The sequence below is a fragment of the Eptatretus burgeri genome, chromosome 14, assembly GCF_056783735.1.
Source record: "Eptatretus burgeri isolate ZD-2024b chromosome 14, Ebu_testis_v1, whole genome shotgun sequence".
Classification (NCBI taxonomy): Eukaryota; Metazoa; Chordata; class Myxini; order Myxiniformes; family Myxinidae; genus Eptatretus; species Eptatretus burgeri.
In genome coordinates, this window is record NC_140974.1 from 63,757,822 (window position 1) to 63,780,679 (window position 22,858).

Below are 22,858 nucleotides of genomic sequence, written 5' to 3' on the forward strand. Positions count from 1 at the left end.
TGAATCCTCATCTTGCTTCACGTAAAGGGTTGGTAGTGGGCTGAATACGCCCGATAATTAATCGAACCGTCGAGGCCGACGATAACACCGCTCGGTTATCCCGATAGTACGGAACGGGTCGCTTAAGTGGCCCGTGTCCGAAGTCGACCTGCGGCGAGGTGCGATCGCCCGGTCTACCCTCCGTGTGGGTACTTAGGGTTGTCGAATTTGGCGAGCAACCCTATCCCACGCGGGGGCCGATTGGCTCGATCGCGGTGAGACCGAAAGGTCCACCCGTGACTGGTTCCCGGCGTTAGTCCGAGAGGGTCACGACTGGATTGTCCGTCCGGTGGGCGACGTGCCGCGATTCGAGTTACGTGGCCGTCAGCACGCCGGCGGGCGCGAATCCGTAACAATATATATATATATATATACCACCCACCGGACGGACAATCCAGTCGTGACCCTCTCGGACTAACGCCGGGAACCAGTCACGGGTGGACCTTTCGGTCTCACCACGATCGTGCCAATCGGCCCCCGCGTGGGATAGGGTTGCTCGCCAAATTGGACCTACCTAAGTACCCACACAGAGGGTAGACCGGGCGATCGCACCTCGCCGCAGGTCGACTTCGGACACGGGCCACTTTAAGCGACCCGTTCCGTACTATCGGGATAACCGAGCGGTGTTATCGTCAACCTCGACGGTTCGATTAATTATTGGGCGTATTTAGCCCACGACCAACCCTTTACGTGAAGTAAGATGGAGATTCAATAAAGGAAAAGACGAAGCGAAACGGGAAAAACAGTTCAACATAAAGCACATTTATTCCGCGGCAAACGGAAAGCACACATATACAATTATACACCAAAAGCAAATGTAAAAGTAGAAGAAGCACAACAATTCTGCACAAAAAGCAAATGTAACAATACAGATCTACTACCGACTACCGAGCACACGGCAACACTTGTACAGTTTTACTTCACAGATGGCGCCGACAACACATATACTCAAAGCAAAAGAAAAAGGGACCACCCTCAACGAGGAGGGGGGCAGACGGGCCTGGGGCCGAGACCGCGTCGAGCCTACCCGTCTGGTGATGAGTCGCAAAATGGCAATGGCGCCCCGACTCCGCGGGCCTCGCTGGCACTGCCTGGAATGGGGTGGGAACGGGGCCCCCTTCTCACACTATCTCAGCGCGGGGGGAAACAGGAGGGGGTTGTTGATGCTCGGGGGAATGAGGATATCTCGCTGGCTTGGGTCCCGCGATGAGCGTCTCCACCGCGACCTCGGTCGCGTTACCGGCCTCCCCTCTCCGCAGCTCCCCGACTCTGACACGAGCGCCCTCTCGACTGCCTTCGCCGCCGCCACCACTCTCCAACTCTCCACTCTTCTCAACTCCGTCCAACTGCGTCCAACTGCTTTCCTCTTCTCAGAAACTCTCAACTCTTTCCAACTCAACTGCCAACTCTTCCCAACTCAACTACTTTTTTGGCAAGCGAACGCGGCCCTTTATAGCCCCCGGGGCTTCGCTCCTTCACCTTCGACCCTTCACCTCTGGCTGGCTCCCCATTGGACAGAGGAAAAGTGGGCGTGAATGATTTTTGATCCGCGAATCTGCATATAGCGATTATACTCCGACGCACCTGGAGGCGGGGCCAAATCGCCCCACGCTCGCCGATAGGACGGAACAGAAGTGGGCGTGAATCATTCTTGATCCGATTTCTTCGGAAAGGCTGGTGTTTTTGCACCCACTGCTCGGCGCGCGCCCTGCACGAGTCCAGGATCGGTGTCCACAAGCGGCGCGGGAATGGCGGTGATGCGATGGTTGCGAGAGCGAGATGTGACGGCAAGGGTCGTGGCTGTGGTTGTGAAGCGACGTTGCGGTTGGTGGTTGTTGTGTGATGGCTGTTGAGACGTGGTTGGTGGTGGTTGTGGTGGTAGTAATGGCGGCTGGTCCAAAATAAAGATAGTAAAAGAAAAACGGCTATCCTGAAGGGTCGCAGCCCGAATGAATGACATTTATTCCCTCTAAACAACGGGTTTGGGCCTAACTACACATATACTTACAGAGATATCTCACCTAAGGGACCTGAATGGTGGTTTGCGAATTTCGTCAACCACAACAATATATATATATATATATATATATATATATATATATATATATATATATATATATATATATATATATATATATTAGTGTGTAGTATCGTGATCTGTTTTTAAGGAGCAGGTTGCGGGTCACCAAACATGTTCTGAAAATTTATCAATATGATTATATGTGCATTCGATAGTTTGATGCAAACTATTGTAGTTGCCTAACTATTGGGAAAATTAATGAAATTTAACTCCAAAGTTATTTCTCGAGGCTGTTGAAAAAAAAAAAAAAAGCCGCGTGCCATTTATGGATGGTGACGTCACGTTCTCCAAAACAAAGCGGACGCTCACTCGCTCATTGAAGAAGTGTCCAGTTCAGCGGGCCGTTCTTTCACTTTTTTTTTGAGCTTGCAACTGTCTATATTATCCTTTTTTTATTTTGAATTATTGTAGTACAGTTATTAACCTCCGCCATCGAAGATGGATGGAGGTTACTGTTTTCACCACTGTCTGTTTGTTTGTTTGTGAACAGTATTACGGAAAAACTCCTGGACGGATTTCAACGAAACTTGCTGGGGGGGTTAGGTATCCTCCAAGGATCATGCCATTAGATTTTGGACTTGGTCCAAAAAAAAAACAGAAAATTTTGCAACTTTTTTTCAAAAAAATTTCGATTTTATTTGAAAAATATTTGATTTTTTTTTTTTGCATTTCTACATGTTTTAAGTGCTTTCCAACCCCAAAAAAAATTTGTTAGAGGAAAAAAAAAATTAGAAATTCTACAATTTTTTTTTCAAAAAAATTTCGATTTTATTTTTTTGCCATTTCTACATGCGCGTTGTGGATTTTTTAAACCCACCTTGTGATCGTTGTCCTCCTGAAGGATTCTAACTGGCCGATTGTGGAATCCTATTTGACTTCAGGCAGAGTTTAACATTTGTCCGATTTGGTTATAAAATCCTACAAAAACCCTATCGACACTGATAAAACTGATGTCCACACAAGTTCTTCCTTGTGAAACAATTTATTTTCGAATTATCCACCATACACTTTTCACCCTCATACAATGAACTCAAGAATCCCCATTGATTGCAATATTTTTGGTTCTATTGCATTTATTCTTACTTTAGTTAACAGTTAAACCAACCCGATTCAATTCACTTCCACATTACATCAGAGTTTTATTCTAACTTGGTACTTGGTCAGTTCCAAAGAGCACAAGCCACTGAGATTCTAATACTTTCTCAGGTACTTGCACTGAAACAATTTTACATTTCAAAGTATTTTATACTTTCATGAGAGAGAGGTTGGGGGCTATTCACCCAGACTGCAGACGTGTCCTTTAGACGAGAATCCACTTCGTACATTTCTAGGCAAAGATTCGTTTATCACCTCGGTCACTCTGCTCCAGAACAACACATTTATCATTTAGGGTAAAAGTCTTTTGGCCAGAAATGACAGCCAATTCAACTTGTAGCATAACAGTTACATTTCTAAAACTCCTTTTGTTACAATTTAGAATACATTAATATAAATTTTTCCCTCACAGCGTCGATCTAGTTTAGTTTATTCAATCGTGGTTCAGTAGAGTCTGATCCGTTTTGACCTACAATGAATAGGATATCAGGTTCATTTAAGTGACCCAGCAGTATTGGCGGCGGAGGTTTTGCACTCTACCGAGTGCTCCCCCTCTAGTTTGGATATTTGTACATCATACCTCATACGTGTGTCGTCATGTTTTGCGAAAATGGCTGGAAAACGGGTAATCGCTCCCACCAATTCCCGAAGGAATCAAACATTCGCAGTGGATAAGATTTGTTCAAACAAAACGGGTGAATTTTCCCCCAAAGAAAATGGGAAAAGAGGACCCTTTGGATAGATTTGTCATTTGTCGTGACCATTTCACAGCCGAGGATTACGAAGACATAAACACATCTGATCACCACTCTGTGAATATGAGTTGTTGGTTGACAAGTTCTCCAGATACTGCTCTGTCACAGAATCAATTGTTGAGTTTAAGTTAGAAAAACCTTGAAATGTATTCTTTAAGAGTACATGGAAAAACACATAAATAAACTTTCTGAAAAACACAAGCATGAAAAAATTTCTCAACAAATCAACTTATTGTTGATTAAATGAATTTTTTTAACAGCATCAGCAAATTGGGCTATTTCATTTCAATGGTAAAAAAATTGATCAATTTTCCACTTTTTTTTCTAAATTTGGTAGGATATTTGCCAATGACGCTAAACATGTTTTGGTATTTATATGCCACAACAGTCTCTTGAAAGTTGGGGTTTGTTCTAACTGTTCACTTTCGCTGGGGTCAAGCTCAGCTGTCAGAAAGACTTCAATGCCAAGGCTACGGTGTATAATATATTCGGGTCCATTATTGATTCATTCTACTTCTGACTTGAGTGACTAGAGGGTTACAAATTATTATATCAAGTCACAGACGAATCAAACTTTACATTATTTTATGCATCAAACAAGAAAATGAAAATCTGCAAACCAATCTGTCTGGTGGAGTCTGTCAGTGTGAACTGCCGGGCAGTCAGTCCTGCCACTTGTACACGAAATAGGCCGTTTTCTTGCACTTGCAAGTGGCTCAAATTTATATGGCTCAGGGCCAGAAACTCCATAGTATAAATTCCCATCATCCTCCGACTCGTCCTCGGCAATATCGGAATGAAAACACTCAATTTCATCGCTGCTGAAATCACTTTTTGATTCACATTTCGCCAATGTTCACACGGTTTCCGAATGTTCACGGAGTTTTCGGAGAACGTGACGTCATAACATCTTCGGTAAATTCCGGTCTGTTTTTCGATCACTGACAAAAGTTTTGACTTAAAAGTTAATTTTAGCATATTTTGAGTTTCAAATGTAAGAAAATAATTGCCCAACGATTATTAATGTGATTACAACCTTCGAATCACACGGTCATCAGCGACCCAAAACCTGCTCTTTCAATACAAAGATGAACTGACTCAATTTTCGATGGAACAGGTTAAATGTCATGTGCCCTTTAAAAATCATTTTTCAGACTGCAACTCGAGTTGGAAGCATCTGATGTCGCTTCTACTTATCTGTCTTCTCTCTCTCTCTCGCACTCCATCTTCAAGGACCTTTAATTATTCATGTGACCTTCACTTAACATCAAACAGAACCAATAGGTGGAGGCATGTCCAATGATGTATTCATGTTTAATTCTACTTTAAAAAGTCTTTGAGAAGAGGTCTCTGCTTATTGTCCAATGCAAATTCACTTGTTTGATGTCAGACTTCCTTTCGCTAAAGACGGACAGACGTGTGTGTGTGTGTGTGTGTGTGTGTGTGTGTGTGTGTGTGTGTGTGTGTGTGTGTGTGTGTTTAGGCAAACTCAACTGAGTTCCTTCATAAAGTTGAACCTCAATTGCACCGCAAGGGAAAATGTGGTCACCCGCCCATATTTCACTTCTGCTAGTCCATCTTGTTCTGAGTGTGCTGGACAAGGGAGTTTTGTTTTGACAGATTTGAAGCATGAGAAGAGTCTTTGTGTATGTCCATACGTTTCCGCTTTCCCCTCAAGCACTGAGTGGTTTCCAAGATTCTCATGTAAATTATTTGGCAATTCGATGAAAATCATGATGCAACCTTTGTTTCCAACCCAACCTTTGTTTCATTCATTTGATTTGTGAAACCTTTGTTCAGTTCAACATATCTTTTGAAGCTGTCGGGTGGTTTTGGGTGTTTATGCCTCTTTTCTGCCCCAAGTCTCCATCTGTTTTCTCCTTCAACCCTGCTGCTGGTGTATCCTGTTCCCCCCTTCCCTTTTTATTGTTTCTTTTGTTTCGTTGTCCTGATCTGTTGTAGCTCCTCTACGAGCCTTGACTTTGTATACAATATTTATTCCTGTTTATTAAATTTCTACATGAGGTCTATCTCCAATACACCTAGGCCTACACACACGAACACACAAGGGTCTGCCCAGCAGGGCACGAAAGATGTCGGCCATTGTAAAGCTTGCAGTGTTTGTGTGAGCGATTTCTGAGGATATCTGAAGATTCAATAGCTCAGTGGGGCTGTCACCATGTAAGTGATGAGGTCCTTGGGTTTGAGTCCTGGGTTGTCAGATTTTTTCACACTGGCCCCACACAGTAATTTATTCCTATATATATATATATATATATATATATATATATATATATATATATATATATATATATATATATATATATATATATATATATATGCCTGGTTTTGGCGCAGTGGTAAGGGCAGCGGCTTGGGATCCAAAAGGTCCTGAGTTCAAGCCCCGTTGGGCCACTGAATTAATACACCAGGGGGTTGACTCAGCCTGTCATCCTTCCGAGGTTGGTGAAATGAGTACCAGAATACTGGGCCGGTGTATACCCCGGTTAAAATAGGTGTACCATATCCCTGTGTCGTAAGAGGCAACCAGGGTTGCTTCAGGAAGGGCATCCGGTGTAAAAAAAACATGTGCCAAATCACTATGCGGATCATACGGATGATCCGCTGTGGCGACCCCTATCGGGAGCAGCCGAAAGAAGAAGAAGAAGAAGAAGATATATATAGACCCACCCACATCTCTCACCTGTGAATGGAGGGAATAGCCAATCGATTACACCCAGGTGGCTAGGATTATATAAATGATTGACCCCTCAAACTCCTAAGGGCCAAGTAGCTACATGAAGTCTTACACAAGGCAAGTGCTAACACTGTCTCGAACCCTTCCCAGAGTTCCTCAACAACTACAAAGATGTTCACACATGAGAATCCCAATGCTATACACCCTCAGCTACTGGAGCTGTTTCATCGCTTAATGGCAAATCATCAGCAATAGCGTCAACAGTAATGCATACCAGAGTTTATTTATTGACTGTTTTTGACGTTTGCACATGGTACATGCTTGGGAGCCGTGTGTGCGTGCGTGCACTATATATATATATATATATATATATATATATATATATATATATATATATATATATATATATATATATATATATATATATATATATATATATATATATATAATATATATAATATATATATATATATATATATATAATAGAAAATATATATATATATAATAGAAAATATATATATATATATATATATATATATATATATATATATATATATATATATATATATATATATATATATATATATATATATATATATATATATATATATATATATATATATATATATACATACATATTTGAAGGTCTCTGTATATGACAGAGATGTAAAGCCGACTGTTTACATTGCTTTCCTTGAGATTAGTTAAGCGATTCAACATTTCTTAATGCAAGTGTCCATTGTAATAAAAGGCAACAATAAAACAGTTGGTCTTCCTATTACTTTAGGAAGTTAAAGATCACCATATTCACAACTTCCTAGCCACACAGTGTTCCGCAAGCAAGACATGGAGCTTCACCCACGTTGGATGTCAACCTACTGTTACATTAAGGAATCCCTTCCATTTACTACTTTCAAAACCCCACACCCCCTCCCACCAACTTGTCGTCCATATTTGCTTCCTTTCTTGCTTTGCTTTCTGATGACTATTTATCGTTTGTTTTTTTTTTCCCTTCAGCTATCCGCCAGGCTGTTTCGAAAGCATTGGTGGCATATTACCAGAAATGTAAGTATTTCATGTTGTCCTTTCTTGCTTTCACCATTTCCCATAACATCGATAAGTGTCACTTCTTCCTCCAACCCCGCGTGCTCCACTTCCTCATCAAACTGCACTCCTCCCCACCTTGTGCTCTTAAGGTTATATCCAGCCTTCAGACCGACGAAAAAACCTTTGAGTTTATCATGAAATTGAATGGGCTAGAGTTGTCAGTCTGATTGTGGATGTTTGAAAATATCGGTGTTATTTCCTTTCCCCTCCTCCCCTCAGATGTCGATGAGGCATCGAAGAAAGAGGTGAAAGACATTCTCATTCAATATGATCGCACCTTACTCGTCGCTGACCCTCGACGCTGCGAGCCCAAGAAGTTTGGTGGTCCAGGAGCCCGTGCCCGCTACCAGAAGTCCTACCGTTAATTTGTGGCTTCATTGGTTTCTACTCATTTGCTTTTGTTGTCTGGTTCCAAAAACAGTCCAAATAAACATGAGGATGCTCCTGTAACTTTTTTGTTTTTATCTTCTCCAATCAAACCGTTTAGAAACGCTTGATAACCATCAGTTGTGAAATGTCTGACCAACATGGTTTAGTTGTCTTGGACAACTAGACAATGTTTTGCGTCGGTTGGCAAATCCATGTGGCCTATTCTCATTACAAGGTGCATGTCAGGTTGGTTTTGTGTCAAATCATGTGTACTCCGAGATGGTTCAAGGTTTGGGAACTTGCGTGTTGTGTAACGGAACAAGCAAGTCAAGTGACTGACCAGTGCAGTGTTTTGCCTCTTGGCCAAGATCCAAACACAACTCTGAATAATATTAAGTTCAGCATGCACCAACTTATGCGAGCAGAAGGGACACCGACCCGGGTTATTGCCCCACTGAAGGATTGTGCACTCATCCACACCTTGACCACGGGGCATCGGGATGGTGATTCACAGTCTTTTCAGGAATTGAATACGCTACAATCCAACTGAGAATAATCCTTGCTCTAATTGTTGGTTCCAGATAGTCATGACAATACAGTAAGTCCTTGCTCAACGTCATCCCGATTCACACTGTTTCTTTATTGAGTTGCTGATTTATTGGAGAACATACTCATTTAAAGTCGTTCACCGTTCCGTTCTAAAGTCTTTATCTCTAATTTAGTGCCAAACTCGTGATTTTTCCTCATTTTAATAAGTACTGGGGTATAAGCCCACTGAGTATGTACAGTATAGGCCTTGTATACACCGAGCTGTGCATCGATTTACATCGGTGGGTGCTGGGCTGAAGTTACTCAGGTGTGAATGGTGTGTCGGGGAAGTTGCGGCTTGAACTTGTCACTGACCTGAAAGGATTTAAAGATGTTGTTCCCACTCTGTAGAAAGTTATTCTCGGCTTTGCCAATAAAGTGGGTTTTGATACGGTGGAAGATGCCGACGTTGCACAACTTCTGCAATCACACAGAAGAGCCAACCAATGAAGATCTGAAGCGACTGGAGATGAGAAAAAACGATTCGATTATATTCAATTGTTTGTTTAAAATTTTCAAGAATGCAATTACGATGTTAAGCGAGGACTGACTTGATCATTGGGAAGTTTTGCAAGACGAGGACAGACTATAATGTGATTTGTATCCAGCATTTCATTTACTGTGTACAGGATGTTCCAGGATCCCTGGATTATCTTTTTATTAACTGGTTTATTACTTACACAATCAAAGGTGAACAGAGGTCATGTTTTCAGTCCTGTCTGTCTATGAGCACAATATCTCAAAAAAATTACGTATGGATTAAGACAAAATTTGATGGACAGGTTGGGTGTGTGACGACTATTTGATTCAATTTTGGTGAAGATCTGGATACCAGAATTTTTATCGTGATTCTTCACCATTGAGAGATAGGGCCATAAACGATATACAGCAGGCTATTTCAAAAAGTTGTGGGCAGTTTATGACAAAACTTGGTGGATGACTCGTATGTGACAAGAACAAGCTGATTAGATTTTGATTTAGATCTGAATCCAGATCTGGCCTATCGATGGGATACAAAATGTAAACACTTCAGCCTGGCAGAGGTATGTTCTCTTCCGAGTGTTCTAGTTATTTAGAAGACTTTAAGGGGGTACGATGAAGTTGATTTAGGTGTTGACAGTGTTCGTGCGGCCGAAACAGTTTCTTAGCAGTGGTTTTATTGGGTAGTTTGCCATTGCCATCCCATCGTTCTTTGTCATGCTTTATCCTTTTAAATACTAAGCATCAAGCAAGGAAACAGTACGTGCCGTTTTTAGTCTTTGGTACGACTCAGCCGGAGCTTGAACCACCGACATCCCAGACTCGTAGTGGACATTCTGGCCATTACAACACCGAGTCTGGTTCATGTATATCATGTCAACAAAAATTGCCGAATTTTGACCCCAATCCCACCTCCCTTCGATTATGCTATATTAACCCCCCTCCCAATAAGTACGTATTAAAGAGATTAGCCTTAAAGATTCATTTTAAACAATATTCAGAGCTAAATAAAGTGAATGATGTTATGACTGGTACACAATACAATTGTGAACTTTATCAAAAATCAAGAAGGGAACAAACAGGATCATCAAGTACAACTCGCTGAGTCGCATACTTATCTGCTGAACTCTACCTACGTCTTTGATATTACTCCCGATATCTTTGATTTTTATTTCTTTCACACTTTTCACATTTCTCGATTCAAATTCTTGCTTTTTACCTTCGCATTCTGCGAAAGGTTATATTTTGGTCGGCGTGTATTTTTCTTTATGTTTTGTTAATTTTCCTCTTATCTGCCCATTACTCTTGATATGTTTGTTTATATATCTGTCTCATCTCCAGGCAGAAGTTAATTCTTCCAAAGTTTTTTTTTTAGGATCACTCAGCTGCACCTGGATTGTTTTGAGGGTGGAGGAGTCGCAACTGAAACCTGAATCCTATCCAGGCTCCTCTTGATGATCGTCTTTGCTTATTGGGGTTCCATCTGATGACTCCGATGCAGAATTTGATCTTTGATCTGAATACATATTACACAGCTTCCAGTGTGGTCTCGATTATTGTGGTAGCATCTAACAGTCTAACCGGTGCTTGACATCAAGTCGGGTTAAGTTCCAAACTAATGGCTTTCACATTAGGGATATCCTCCACCTGAGGGGGTATAACTGCCTCCGCTTCCCTTCACCAACCCCCTTCTCGTCCATGTTTAAAGTCCCAGATTATTGGGGCCGAATTTCTGAAAGGCGTTTAATAAGCATTTTACTAACACATGCCTCATCCTTAAACCTTGACAAAACCATCTTTGTACACGCACACAGCTAATTGCCCGTTTAAACAGCTATTTATGAAGGGAGGTTAACTTCTGTTTAGCTTTGTGCTTATAAACAGCGAGTCGTTTCGTTCTGCAAATCTAAGGTTATGAATCATTCCTTTTAATTGTTTCCTTTGTTCAGTGCACCATGTAGGAGGTTACCAAACCAATTTACCTCAATCACCCCACAATGGCATCGACGAACTTCCCTATCCTCTTCTGCCTCCTCTTGAGCTAATTCAAGCACTCGTAACGCATCCATATTCAACGTCCTTCACAAACTACAAATCATAAGCCGTGCAATGCTTCATGGTCTCAAACGCACTCTTAAACACACCCGCGCTGATCTGTAAAGGTCCCTTTTTATTTAAACGCTTGTCATTCGGTTTTGATCCACATTAGATAAACACTGTTAAACGCCTTTCGTAAATTTGGCAGATGGGTAATTCCAGCGTAACGGACATAACATTGAGACAAAAATTGCATCACTAATGTTGAAATTTTGAAAAGGTTGGCCATATTACAGAGAGTTTCTTTATTACATATCGTAATTAGTCTCTATGGCTTTCTGATATTGGTACAAACCCCACTGTGTAGTCAACTACTAAAGCAAAAATCAACATTTAAGAGGTGTAACGGACGTAACATCGAAATGGACACAACTAAAACTGGCCATAGCACAATTCTTAAATCCTGCGAAATAACGAATTTGTACTATACCTTTCATTCACGGTAAGTAAACTAAGCATTAGTAGCATACTTTCTATATTCCAACGATACGATCTGTCTGTTGTTTGTTAAAATATTTTGAAAAGTTCACTAACGGATGTAACTCAGCAATGTAACGGACGTAACCCATGCGATCACATATTGGATAGTCAATGCTGGGGCGCATTTTATGATATCTATACAATCTCTTACATACATCAGCGAACATTTGGATGTCTCACAGCTTGTATAAGCTTCATTGCTTGAATATACCTCGTTGATGTTGATCTATAGGCACAGAGAGAAATGGACCAAATATGTTGATGAGTAGTTACAGCCTGATCCTATATCAGTAATATTCATCAGCAAATACTACTTTGGATTAAAACATTCATCAAATAGCCATATTTTTGACAAAATGATAACAGACAGAATGACTTACCGTTGGAAGACGTTGAGGCAGTTCTTTCAAGATGGCCGCCAAATCACATGACATCATCCACGGAGTAAATATCGCATAAATTATGAAAATTCAGACCGAACTAAACACCGTCCAATAGAAATCCTTTTGAAAAATACATTTTCAAATTTTATGCTTCATGTCCATTATTACGTGGAATTACCCAGATACAAACCTCCTACATTATTAGTCTATTTTATTACATGTTCTTTATTTTCCATTTTGTCTCCTGTGGACGCATGAAAAGAGCATCAGCAATTACCTGGGCCCACTGATCTGCATCTTTTACAGTTTCCTCTCGCATCACCGCACATCCCTCCGAGACACCCTCAGTTTTCTTCCCCCCTTCCCCTTCCTTAGCAACTGGGTTTGCATTAGTCCATTAACCTCACCTATTAATCAAGAGGTCAAATCCACCTCACGTTCTTCCTCCTCTTCCTCTCTGCCTCCTTTTCTCTCATCTCCTCCTCCTCCACCTACCCTCCTCTTCTCTCTTTCTATCCTATTCTAATTTCCTTGTGGAATGATTCTGATGGTGCCTGGTTTGTTCGTATAATTAAGATTGTAAAAGATAAAAGGGTACCTCTTCACTTTCTCTTGTGTTGGTAAATAATTGTATTTATTTTCCTGTATCCTGTTCCTTACCAATCCTTGCTTTCCCTGCTCTACAAATTTTCATGTATTAAATCCCTTGCTTATTGTGCCACATACCTTTCCTCACCCTTGTTATAAATAAATTGCTTGCATTATACATGTACCCAGTTTGTCAGTGTCTTTTCCTCCATTTTACTAACATTGTCTCTTGGGAAGTTTTACCCCACATGATTTAATCTGTTAGCCGGCGCATACTTGGCAGCTCAGCTCGGCTGCACCTGATCAGGTAAGAGTAAGACAAGTATACATCGAGGGCATGAGCTCCCCCCCCCCCCTTGATATCGTCGTCCAAAGGTAAGGCAACCACGTGAAGTAGTGACACCCTGCTGGGATGGGCGGTCCCAATCAGCCTTTGTGGTTAATTTGCAAACCGCAGAGTTATCTGCAGCTGGTGGCTGCGGGACCAGGTGTTTGGGATGAACTCGAGTGCTTCCTCTCTTAGCGAATGTCAAACCCCAGGCTGTAACAATACTAACACATCGCCATCCGACACCCACCCACCCGCTCCTGGAGAGAGCAGGTGTTTGTGGTATGTTAAGCTTAACCAGTTGGTTGACCAATAGTTGTAGCGTCCACTCTGAATATGGGAGGTCGGCGGTTCTCACCCCACTCGAGTCGTAACAAAGAATTAAAATTAAATAAATGGTACACGTGTAGCTTCCTTGCTTGTTTGACGCCCAGCATTTGAAAAGGAGATCACACATGAACAACCATATGTTGGCAATCATTGCACAGGCCCATGGGGATAATGACCTCTTATATTAAAGTTCCTTGCATATTATTTTCTTGGAAGAAAAAGGAGTGGGTGGGCTCGATGATACTTCCACGCCGATTTTCCAAACAAAACTCCACAACACACCACCAAGAGAAGGCTCATTAAAAAGGTCTTGTTGCACAGGGGGAAAATTTTTACAACAACAGGAAGAAACAAAAATTAGCCTGGGTGGGGGGTCATTCCTTTTTCATTGAAAGTGTGGGGGAGAGAACTGAGCTGTTGAGCACCGCATCCAGTGTATTTCTGGTAATTCAACTAATGGTAGATTATAAAAAGTTCCTCTCCGATTATAATTACATAATCTATCTATAATTCCAGCTGTGTGTGTGTGTGTGTGTGTGTGTGTGTGTGTGTGTGTGTGTGTGTGTGTGTGTGTGTGTGTGTGTGTGTGTGTGTGTGTGTGTGTGTGTGTGTGTGTGTGTGTGTGTGTGTGTGTCTGCGACCGCTGTTTCTCGACAACCACCGGTCCAATCTAATTGAAACTTGCCAGGTATATTGCTGAGGACCTGAGTATGTGCCTTTTCAAGGTTTGATATTAATCGGACAAGTGGTTCCCAAGTTATGGCCATTTATTTACCAAACCAATGACAGGCCACGGTGCTATGACGTGACAATTGGCGTCACAATTCTTTTTTTTTGTTCTTTTTTTTCACGTAGGGCCACGCACAAGTTGTAAGATAATCGAGGTTAATTACAACTGTGAGTATTTTTCTTCTTTTTCATTTTTGCATTTGAATTTTGTGCAGTACTTCGGAATCAGTTTTCACCTCGCGACACGTCACAAACTTTTGTGGTGTAGCCATGCCCACGGGGAGGGGCATGATGATGATGCATGATGGGCGTGATGGTGGAGGAGTGGCCGTGGGGTTCGGCGAGGGATATGAGGTGTGCACGCCGTCTGAGGCGTCGTAGTAATGCAGGAGTCGGCCGGCTCGTGAGTGTACCGCGTACGGAATAAAGGAGAGCCGCGGGCACAGTACGCCCGCGCTCGCACTCGTGCAACACAGCCCGGCTCGACTGTTCCTCCGCTTCGTGTCTGCCTGCTAAGTATCTCCCATTCCAGTATAGTACAGTTGGCGACGAGGATCGGCAGATCAGCGTGTGTAAGGGCGGTTCCAAGCTACGGAACCAAGTGTCTCACGAACATGGCAAAGGGTCGGTGCATGGCAAACGTACGCGTGCCCGCCTTCGTCGGAATCTACTTCGGCCACGTCGAGTGGGCAACGTTCGTTCATTTGGTTCATTTTCTTGTTCGTTTTGTCGAGGATACCCGTTTCGGCTCGAACGCGGCGTTGGACGTCGCGCAAGCTCTGGAGAATATCCGAGGTCTCGATGGTCGGGACACAGCAGATGGTCTAGGGGTCATCGCGATGGGCCAGGCACGCACGGCCATGCGCACGGTCTGCGGCGCGGGTCGTGGGCGAGCGTGGCAATGCAGTCACTCGGACTGCGGTCTGGGCTCTCGAGGTCGTCTACGGTGTGTGGGCCGAGGGTCATCGCCCATTGTTACGGTCATAGATGGCGGTGTGCGAGGCGATCCTTCCGTCCCGCGTCGAACCCTGCTTGCGATTGATCCGGAAATGACAAGATCAGTGGCAGGGGGGGGAAGGGAAGTGAGCGAGGCACGGATCGGGTGTTCGGGTGAGTCCACTCGTGCTGGCCGCGCATCGCATTCGGCTGTGCCGTGCAAATTCACGGCAGAGGAGCATCCGGCACGGTTCAGAGATCATTTTATTTCTGGTCTGCGAGCAGCCATTGACATTGTCTGCGAGCAGCCATTGACCGACATCACATTCGACTCGGCGATCGCGACTGTTTCATCTGTCGAGCAGACACCGGTGACCGCGCAAGTCCGCGCGATGGCTCAAGTGCCGCAGGGTGCTCGCACGCCTAGCGGTGCGGGACGAGAGCGCGCACCGCAGCACGGTCGCACCGGGAGCGAAGGGGCACCGCAGCACGGTCGCACCGGGAGCGAAGGGGCACCGCAGCACGATCGCACCGGGAGCGAAGGGGCACCGCAGCAGGACCCCAGTGACCTGGAGATCAGCCTGCAGCCGGGGCATGATGATGCCGGCGAGCCGGAGCAGGAGCCGGGCTCGGCGAGCCGGACCCTTTTGGGTCGGAACGGGTTCCGGTTCGTGCCTCCAGATGTGCCAGTGCTCTCTTCGAGACCTTCGTCGAATACCGAGGGCGAGGCGCTGGCGGCGGGGGCCGCGTCGATGCAGCGGGAGCCACCGTTCGTTGCTGCCTGCGGCGATGATGTGCGCTCCAGGAGCGGCGAGAGCCATATCAGCTCTCGCGATGAGTTCCCGCGCTTCGTTCGCGATGAGTTCCCGCGCTTCGGCAGGGTTCGTGAGGCAATGCGCATCGGTGTGGTTCAGGCAGCTTCAACAGGTGGCGGTGGGCCCGTGGCGTTAAAGGGAGTCGCGAGTCGCAGCATCAAGTCGACAACCAAGGAGCGGACTCGTGATGTGGGTTGTGGGTTGTTGTTCATGGCATATGTGTTTTTCCTTGCTCTAGTGATGCAGTTTAACGTTGTTGAAATAAATGCCAGCAGTTCTCGTGTAAAAGTGGATGTGGCGGAGATCAGTCAATGGGAGTTGGATTATGGTCAATGTGATGTGGGGGCGAATAAAGAAGGTTTGTTAGCCTCCAGTTGCTCCAGGCCGCAGGTAATTGCTTTGTCATGTGCTGGGATTTTATCAAAAAAGCGCGCTGTACGGAAAAATGAATTTGCGATGCTTCGAATGTTATTCGTAATGATTTATAACGAGCCTATGATTGCAGTGTGGTTTAAGTGGAGTTGCTCCCGTCTAGCGGCCGTGTGGGTCTCGGAGATCGACTCGGAACCAAGACTGGTGCCCTGGTCTGCGTTACCTCCACCTCTGATTGCGAGCACAACTCGCTGTGTTCGCTCAAGGCCGTTGGGACGGGCGTTGGCGTCTCGACTGATGGTGGTGCGTGAGTTGTTTTGGCGCATTAAATGCATGCGGCCAGCGGCGCTGTTCAGCGCCCCCGGCCAAGGTCTAAGGCTGGCGCCACGGCTTCCAGATAGCGGGCTGCCGGCCTCGGGATGTTTATCTACGTCGGGTCTGCCTGGGGGGAGTGGGCCGGAGGCGTTTGATGGGGCCGGAGGAGGTTAGCTCGAGAGGTCGTTACGACCTTGGCCAGGGTCATGTCAGCATGGGCCACCTGGGGGGGGGGGCGTTTTTGCTGCATAATGCCGCTGTGCTTCTCATTTTGCTGCTTCATATCGGTAACGCGGTCAGACCTGACCTTTGCTGCTCCACTCGCTCGCATCGACACATTATATGAAGTGGTGTGCTATTATACTTTGTTATTTTCATTTTATTTCCATGATCGTTATACGAAATCCTTCGTGTTCTGCATGCTTCTTATAATACTGATCATTTAATAATCATACTTTTAGGAGGGAGGAGTGTGGTGTAGCCATGCCCACGGGGAGGGGCATGATGATGATGCATGATGGGCGTGATGGTGGAGGAGTGGCCGTGGGGTTCGGCGAGGGATATGAGGTGTGCACGCCGTCTGAGGCGTCGTAGTAATGCTGGAGTCGGCCGGCTCGTGAGTGTACCGCGTACGGAATAAAGGAGAGCCGCGGGCACAGTACGCCCGCGCTCGCACTCGTGCAACACAGCCCGGCTCGACTGTTCCTCCGCTTCGTGTCTGCCTGCTAAGTATCTCCCAGTACAGTACAGTACAACTTTGACCTATTAAAGGTAATTGTTTACAAAATTTCTAATTAATACTATTAAAGGTCGGAAATCGAACATAAATAAGAGAATACCATCAATGTGTTATTTCACATCCGTTTTTACACACCAAATAAAGATTTCCTTTATAACATAATTAACAATAGAAGTACCAATTGTAGTTATCAATGATAACATAAGTGTTGTTGACGAGCGAGCAAATTTTGCCGAGTCACGTGCACGCAGCACGTGACGTCACAATCACGCGCCGAAGGCGCTCCGTCATTCGTGCGTCACCATCACGTGACCATGAGTTGACGAAACTGAGGAAAAAAGTCTGAATCACGATGGAATCAACAGGAGACGTTTCACATGGACACCCAATGGGTGAGACAAATGGAAAATTGAAGGTATTATGAAAACAACAATTTGTAATCACAATTTAATTGTAATATACACAATTACACAGCGAAGACATTTTTTTCCTCCTTCATATATTAAATACCTCAGAAGAAATAAAAACACCTCGATCTCCCGTTCATATATCATTATTTCAGCAATAAAAGCCAAATATGTGAAACACACCAACAACAGGCTGAATAAATAATTAACCAAGTAAAAATAAATAAATATGGAAACAGAAAAGCAAACAAAGAAACCGGTCACGTGATGCGTGTTTCCTCACAAGAGGAGGTTGGATGATGAAACATTGTAACCGATCCGTTTCTCCACGTTCTGAGGTAAATGTTTCCCTCTCGGCTGCGGACGTGAAACGCTGCGATCTCTCGGGTTGCTACGGCCGAGCAATGTCGACGAACTCCGGACTCCGGACTCCGGACGAACCCAAATAAAAATTTATTATCAGGACAATAACACCGCGTCGAGATTCGTTAAACTTGACAAGTCAAAGATATACTCGTATTTACTGCTCTTTTATGTGAGTAAAGTCCAACTTTGATGATTGCGAACGTTGGTTTTGGCAGACCATGACACGGGCGGTGTATAATCACACGTGATTTGCAATCTTCCGAGCTGTTCGTTGTTATTTTCCAAAGAAGTGGAAAAACATCAACAGGAAAGAGGAAAAAAAAACATTTACTCGATGAGAAGTTTGTTGTTTTGATTCCTTCTCTTTCCTGGAATGTTTTACGGTTCGTAGAGGTTTATAGAAACTGTGGTTTTTAAAATGAGGGTCAATATACCGAACTGGGGATGAAATCGAACATAAAAAGAGAGTAAATAACTTATACAAGGAAATACGATCCAAAAATATGTCTTCAACCAATGGAACATGGACCGAGCGAGACACCGACCAATGAGAAGTGCCCACCTGATTAATAATTCACGAAAGCCACGCCCTTTTCTCCACAACATTATATAAGCATCGGCAACGGTCATTTGTTTTCAGATTGCGAGATCAGGGTTGTGTTCCCGCTTCAACAGTGCTTGAACGGAACAGGTCCCTGTGGTTTCGTACAGTTTTTCTTTTGTCTTCTCTTTCTTCGATTTTCATTTGACCGAAAACGCAACAACAACAGCAACAACCATGGAGGCAAAAGAATCCCAAATCCGCCAAAATTATGATACCGATTGTGAGGCGGCTGTGAACCGCCAGATCAACATGGAGCTGCACGCCTCGTACGTCTACTTGTCCATGGTGAGGTAGTAGTGGTAGTAGTGGTAGTAGTGGTAGTAGTAGTAGTAGTAGTAGTAGTAGTAGTAGTAGTAGTAGTAGTAGTAGTAGTAGTAGTAGTAGTAGTAGTAGTAGTAGTAAACCACCTTTGGTGGTTGTTAACGTTGGAGGGTTATTTTCTCTTCGACAAGGGGTTCCTTTGTTTGGGTTATAACCGCCCCCCCCCTCGCCCATTCAGTTCCCATTGTTGTTTTATTTATTTATTCCGATTGTTTGCTTTGATCCGTTCGATAATTTGATTATTTTTTTTTTTTTTTTTGGATGTTGTCCCTCCCCGATTATTTAATTAATTCCCTTGCTTGTTGCGATCGTTGTCCAACGAACCTGCCAGGTGCGGACACCACACCACACGGTTATCTTGTAGTCCGTGTTTTGGATGCCAAAAGGTTGTTTCCTTCCTTTGTTCATTCTCGCCCTCATTCCTTGGATTATTAGAAACTACATCAAGGTTAACATTATAATCTCTCCCCTACCTCCGCTTCCTCCTTGTAACCATCCCTAGTCGAGCTTTCGGAAATTTTGTTGGTTGCATCACATCGAGGGTTTTATTTATTTATTTATTTTTTTTACATGAGATTGTGTTGTGATTGAGGTTTTGTTTGGAATTTATACAAAGACTGCTTTGTGACGTCCGTTCTCAAAATGGAGGATTCTGGCAGAAAATGGAGAACGGGGTGGTGGGAGGGATGGTGGCCATATTCCAAATTTCTTTACTTCTCGGTCTCTGTGTACACTTAGAAGTAAAAGTACGATTTCCCCAGACTTTGTGACGTCATAGTTCGAGCCTCCATCCGCTTGGTTTGGGAGGTCAGTGGTTCGCACAGACACCGAGTCGAACCAAAGACTCGATTTGTAAATTGTTCGTGTGACTTGCTTGAAGCTCAGCATTTAAAAACGATAAATCACGGACAAACGACCAGAGGTTGTGACCATACCTGTGCAGGCTTTGATGGGACCGATGACTGACTGCCTGCGTCAGTTCCTTCCCTTGCAAGAAGGGGACGTCGATTTAATTTGATTTTGGTCGAAGTTCCCTGTGACGTCCCACACGGCACCAGTCGGTCTTATCCATCTCTGGTTTACCCATCCCTTTCTCTAATTCCAGAGTTACTACTTCTCCCGGGATGACGTGGCTTTGGACCACTTCGCCAAGTTTTTCAAGGAGCAGAGTCACGAGGAGCGGGAGCACGCGGAGAAATTCATGAGCTACCAGAACCAGCGTGGAGGTCGCATTTTACTGAAAGACATCAAGGTGCGCAAGTAAACCTAATGGGCAAATCTTTCATTTGTTAAACCGAGTTTTAAGCTTCAATAACATGAGTGAAAGTTTCATTCTCATTCAGGTTGTTTAAGGAACAGTTGTACAGTTGAGCAACTTTTGAAGGCATTGGGTTTTTGATGAAACGTAGGCTTGTTTCAGCCATCGTGCTTTTGAAGCCGAATGTGATCGGAGCGTATGGTCGTATCCATCGATTTGCAGAAACCGGAGAAGGATGACTGGACCAATGGACTCGTAGCCATGCAGTTGGCTTTGCAACTGGAGTTGAATGTGAACCAATCGCTGCTGGATCTCCATGGTATTGCTGCGGACAAGAAAGATCCTCAAGTAATTTAACCACTTGATCTCCAGATTTCCTTTTAAGTTTATTCCCCTCCCCCTTCAAGTTGAGCAAGTTTCATATCGTGCTCCCCTCTTTCATTCCAGATGTGTGAGTTTTTGGAGCGCGAGTTCCTGGATGAGCAAGTTCAAGCAATCAAGAAACTCGGAGACTTCGTGACCAATCTGAAGCGCCTCGGTGTGCCGGGCAACGGTGTCGGTGAATACCTCTTCGACAAGCTGACCCTCAAGGATGAGGGGGCTGATTAGGCCTTGTGACCTCAAAGCTCTTTTCCTTCCTTGCCATTCACTTTGGTTTACCTTAGCCGTAAACATCCACATTGTATGTCCTACATTGCTATGTTCATCTGTTTTTGCAAACGTGTCACTCACATCCACACCTTTCATGTAAATGGCAAGAAGTTGTTTGAATCAAGCATAATTGAATCCTTTGGCCTGCATTGATTTTTGTCATTTCCTTTGCTTGTGCCTTGGTGTTGTGGTTTCTGATTAAATTGTGGAAATAAAAGCTGAGCATTGTATTTTCATTATTTTATTTATTTATTTGGTTCCAAATTATTTGTCAATACAGGTTTATCCTTCCAATCTCATTTTTCCTGTTGTAAAACTTGAGGCTTGAATTTTAAACGTCAAGTTGAGCCATCTTTGAAAATGTATCGGTAGTTCACTTGTGGGAGTTGTGGTTGTCTGATCATTGCATTCGATGGATAACAAGACGTTCTGTATTTATGTACCGTACTCTTACTGAAAGGCAGGTTTGCTTGTTGCTGAAGTATCCCCAGGTCTTTGGGATTTCATTTGCCTCTGCAGGGTGCTGATGATAACTTGTGTAAGGCTGGGATATTTCTAAATGGAAGCAGCCAAGACACCCAACTTGATACACATCCCAGAGATGGTACACTTTGATGTAATGCTTTATCTGATGGTTTATGTAGTTGAGTCAGGAATCGAACCCAGACAGCTCTGTGTGCACCTTCCTTTTGCATCTTATTCCTACATTTGAAGTGAACAAATTATTCCAATGTTAACATTTCAAATTTAATTTATGAAAGCATGAAAAGCCCTCATCCACCCACAAGGTATTGAGGCAATGGTCAAACCAAAGATTACCTTCAGAAACAGCTGGGGTGATGCTCATCACCTTTCTCTCACCACAATCTTTATGCTACTCATGGTTCCAGGTGATGAAGGATCATCCCTTTGATTCTCAATCAATTTTGCCAGGGCTTCTTGCTACTCAACTCGATCTGGTACAACTCGCACGCCTCACAGGTTGCTGTTCTTGGTTGCATTTCAGACTGACAAGGTTTGGAGTAAAGTAATGGAGCCCAAACTATCTCTGAGCAGTCTGGTATTTGTTTAAAGGTGTTGCTTACATCTTCCATAATTTGAATCTGATTGGGCAATAGTTGACAGGACATACCTCGGTAGTTTCCCAAATCATCGCCAATGTCCCGGAACAGCGTGGCAAGAGGGAAAGCAAGCTCACGAACACAAATAAACTGTGACGTCAAAGCTTGGAACCGATGCTGTATTCAGCAGTTAACTATTTCTTGTCATGTGGTATGAAATGAATCGGTTGTACGGTGGCACTGTGATGAAGGCAAACTCAGGAGTGGGGTGAGCTGGACGGTTGAATTACAATTTTTGCAAAAGATGCTTGAGAAAAATTCAGCCTTTTCTTTTGCACGTGTTGGATTCCACAGGAGTACGTTGCAATGTGTTGGGAGTCTTGATAGACCATGGTCACACCGTGCTGTTTTTTTATTACATGGTCAAGGCTTGTGGAAGAGCTTGACACAGAACAGGACACAACACAACATAAATGGAACAGCAGGGCAGAAGGAGAAGATAGACAGATGGAGATGGGCAAACGAGGGCTGCAGGTTCGGTTGAGGGGAGTAGGGGAGAACAAGGGTGGACAATATAGATAAAATTCGGAGGGGTGTGGGTGATTTAACAGAGGTAGAAAATATGGCTTTGGATGTGGGATGACCTGAGATGGTGGTGAACGGCTGTCTTGAAGACCTGGAGGGAAGAATGAGCGCAGAGTTTGCAAGGTCGCTCCACAGGTGGGGTGGGGGGAAGAGGAATAAATGAGTGAAGGTGAGCACTGGTTTTGGATTTAAGCAGGTAAAATCATGATTGATATTTTTTTTTTGTACACCAAGTCAAGGCTCTTGTAAGAGGTAATACACGGAAACAGAAAACAAGGCAAG

The 22,858-nt window shown here is 43.9% G+C and overlaps 2 protein-coding genes and 1 long non-coding RNA gene across 4 annotated transcripts in view; 2 read left to right on the plus strand and 1 right to left on the minus strand.

The window, feature by feature from the left end:
• The window catches only part of RPS16 (ribosomal protein S16), a 29,166-nt gene extending 20,942 nt beyond the window's left edge, over positions 1-8,224 (plus strand). The window contains exons 5-6 of the mRNA XM_085855208.1: positions 7,685-7,732; positions 7,994-8,224. Coding sequence (XP_085711334.1) covers positions 7,685-7,732; positions 7,994-8,139 — 194 coding nt within the window. The 3' untranslated portion in view covers positions 8,140-8,224. The remainder of the gene's footprint in view (positions 1-7,684; positions 7,733-7,993) is intronic.
• Positions 8,067-18,515, minus strand: LOC147013408 (uncharacterized). Of its 2 annotated transcripts, XR_015051327.1 has the most exons (3): positions 18,014-18,515; positions 11,944-12,014; positions 8,067-9,194 (listed from the first exon to the last, which is right to left on the minus strand). It is a non-coding gene; the product is annotated as an uncharacterized LOC147013408 (long non-coding RNA). The 2 variants fall into 2 exon arrangements; XR_015051326.1 differs by lacking the exon at positions 11,944-12,014.
• Positions 18,516-18,687: 172 nt separating this feature from the next.
• LOC147013409 (ferritin heavy chain B-like) lies at positions 18,688-21,160 on the plus strand. The gene is made up of 4 exons (XM_085855207.1): positions 18,688-18,985; positions 20,127-20,273; positions 20,502-20,627; positions 20,727-21,160. Exons 1-4 carry the CDS (start codon positions 18,875-18,877, stop codon positions 20,886-20,888), a joined length of 546 nt encoding a protein of 181 aa, XP_085711333.1. The 5' UTR covers positions 18,688-18,874; the 3' UTR covers positions 20,889-21,160.
• Positions 21,161-22,858: the final 1,698 nt, after the last annotated feature.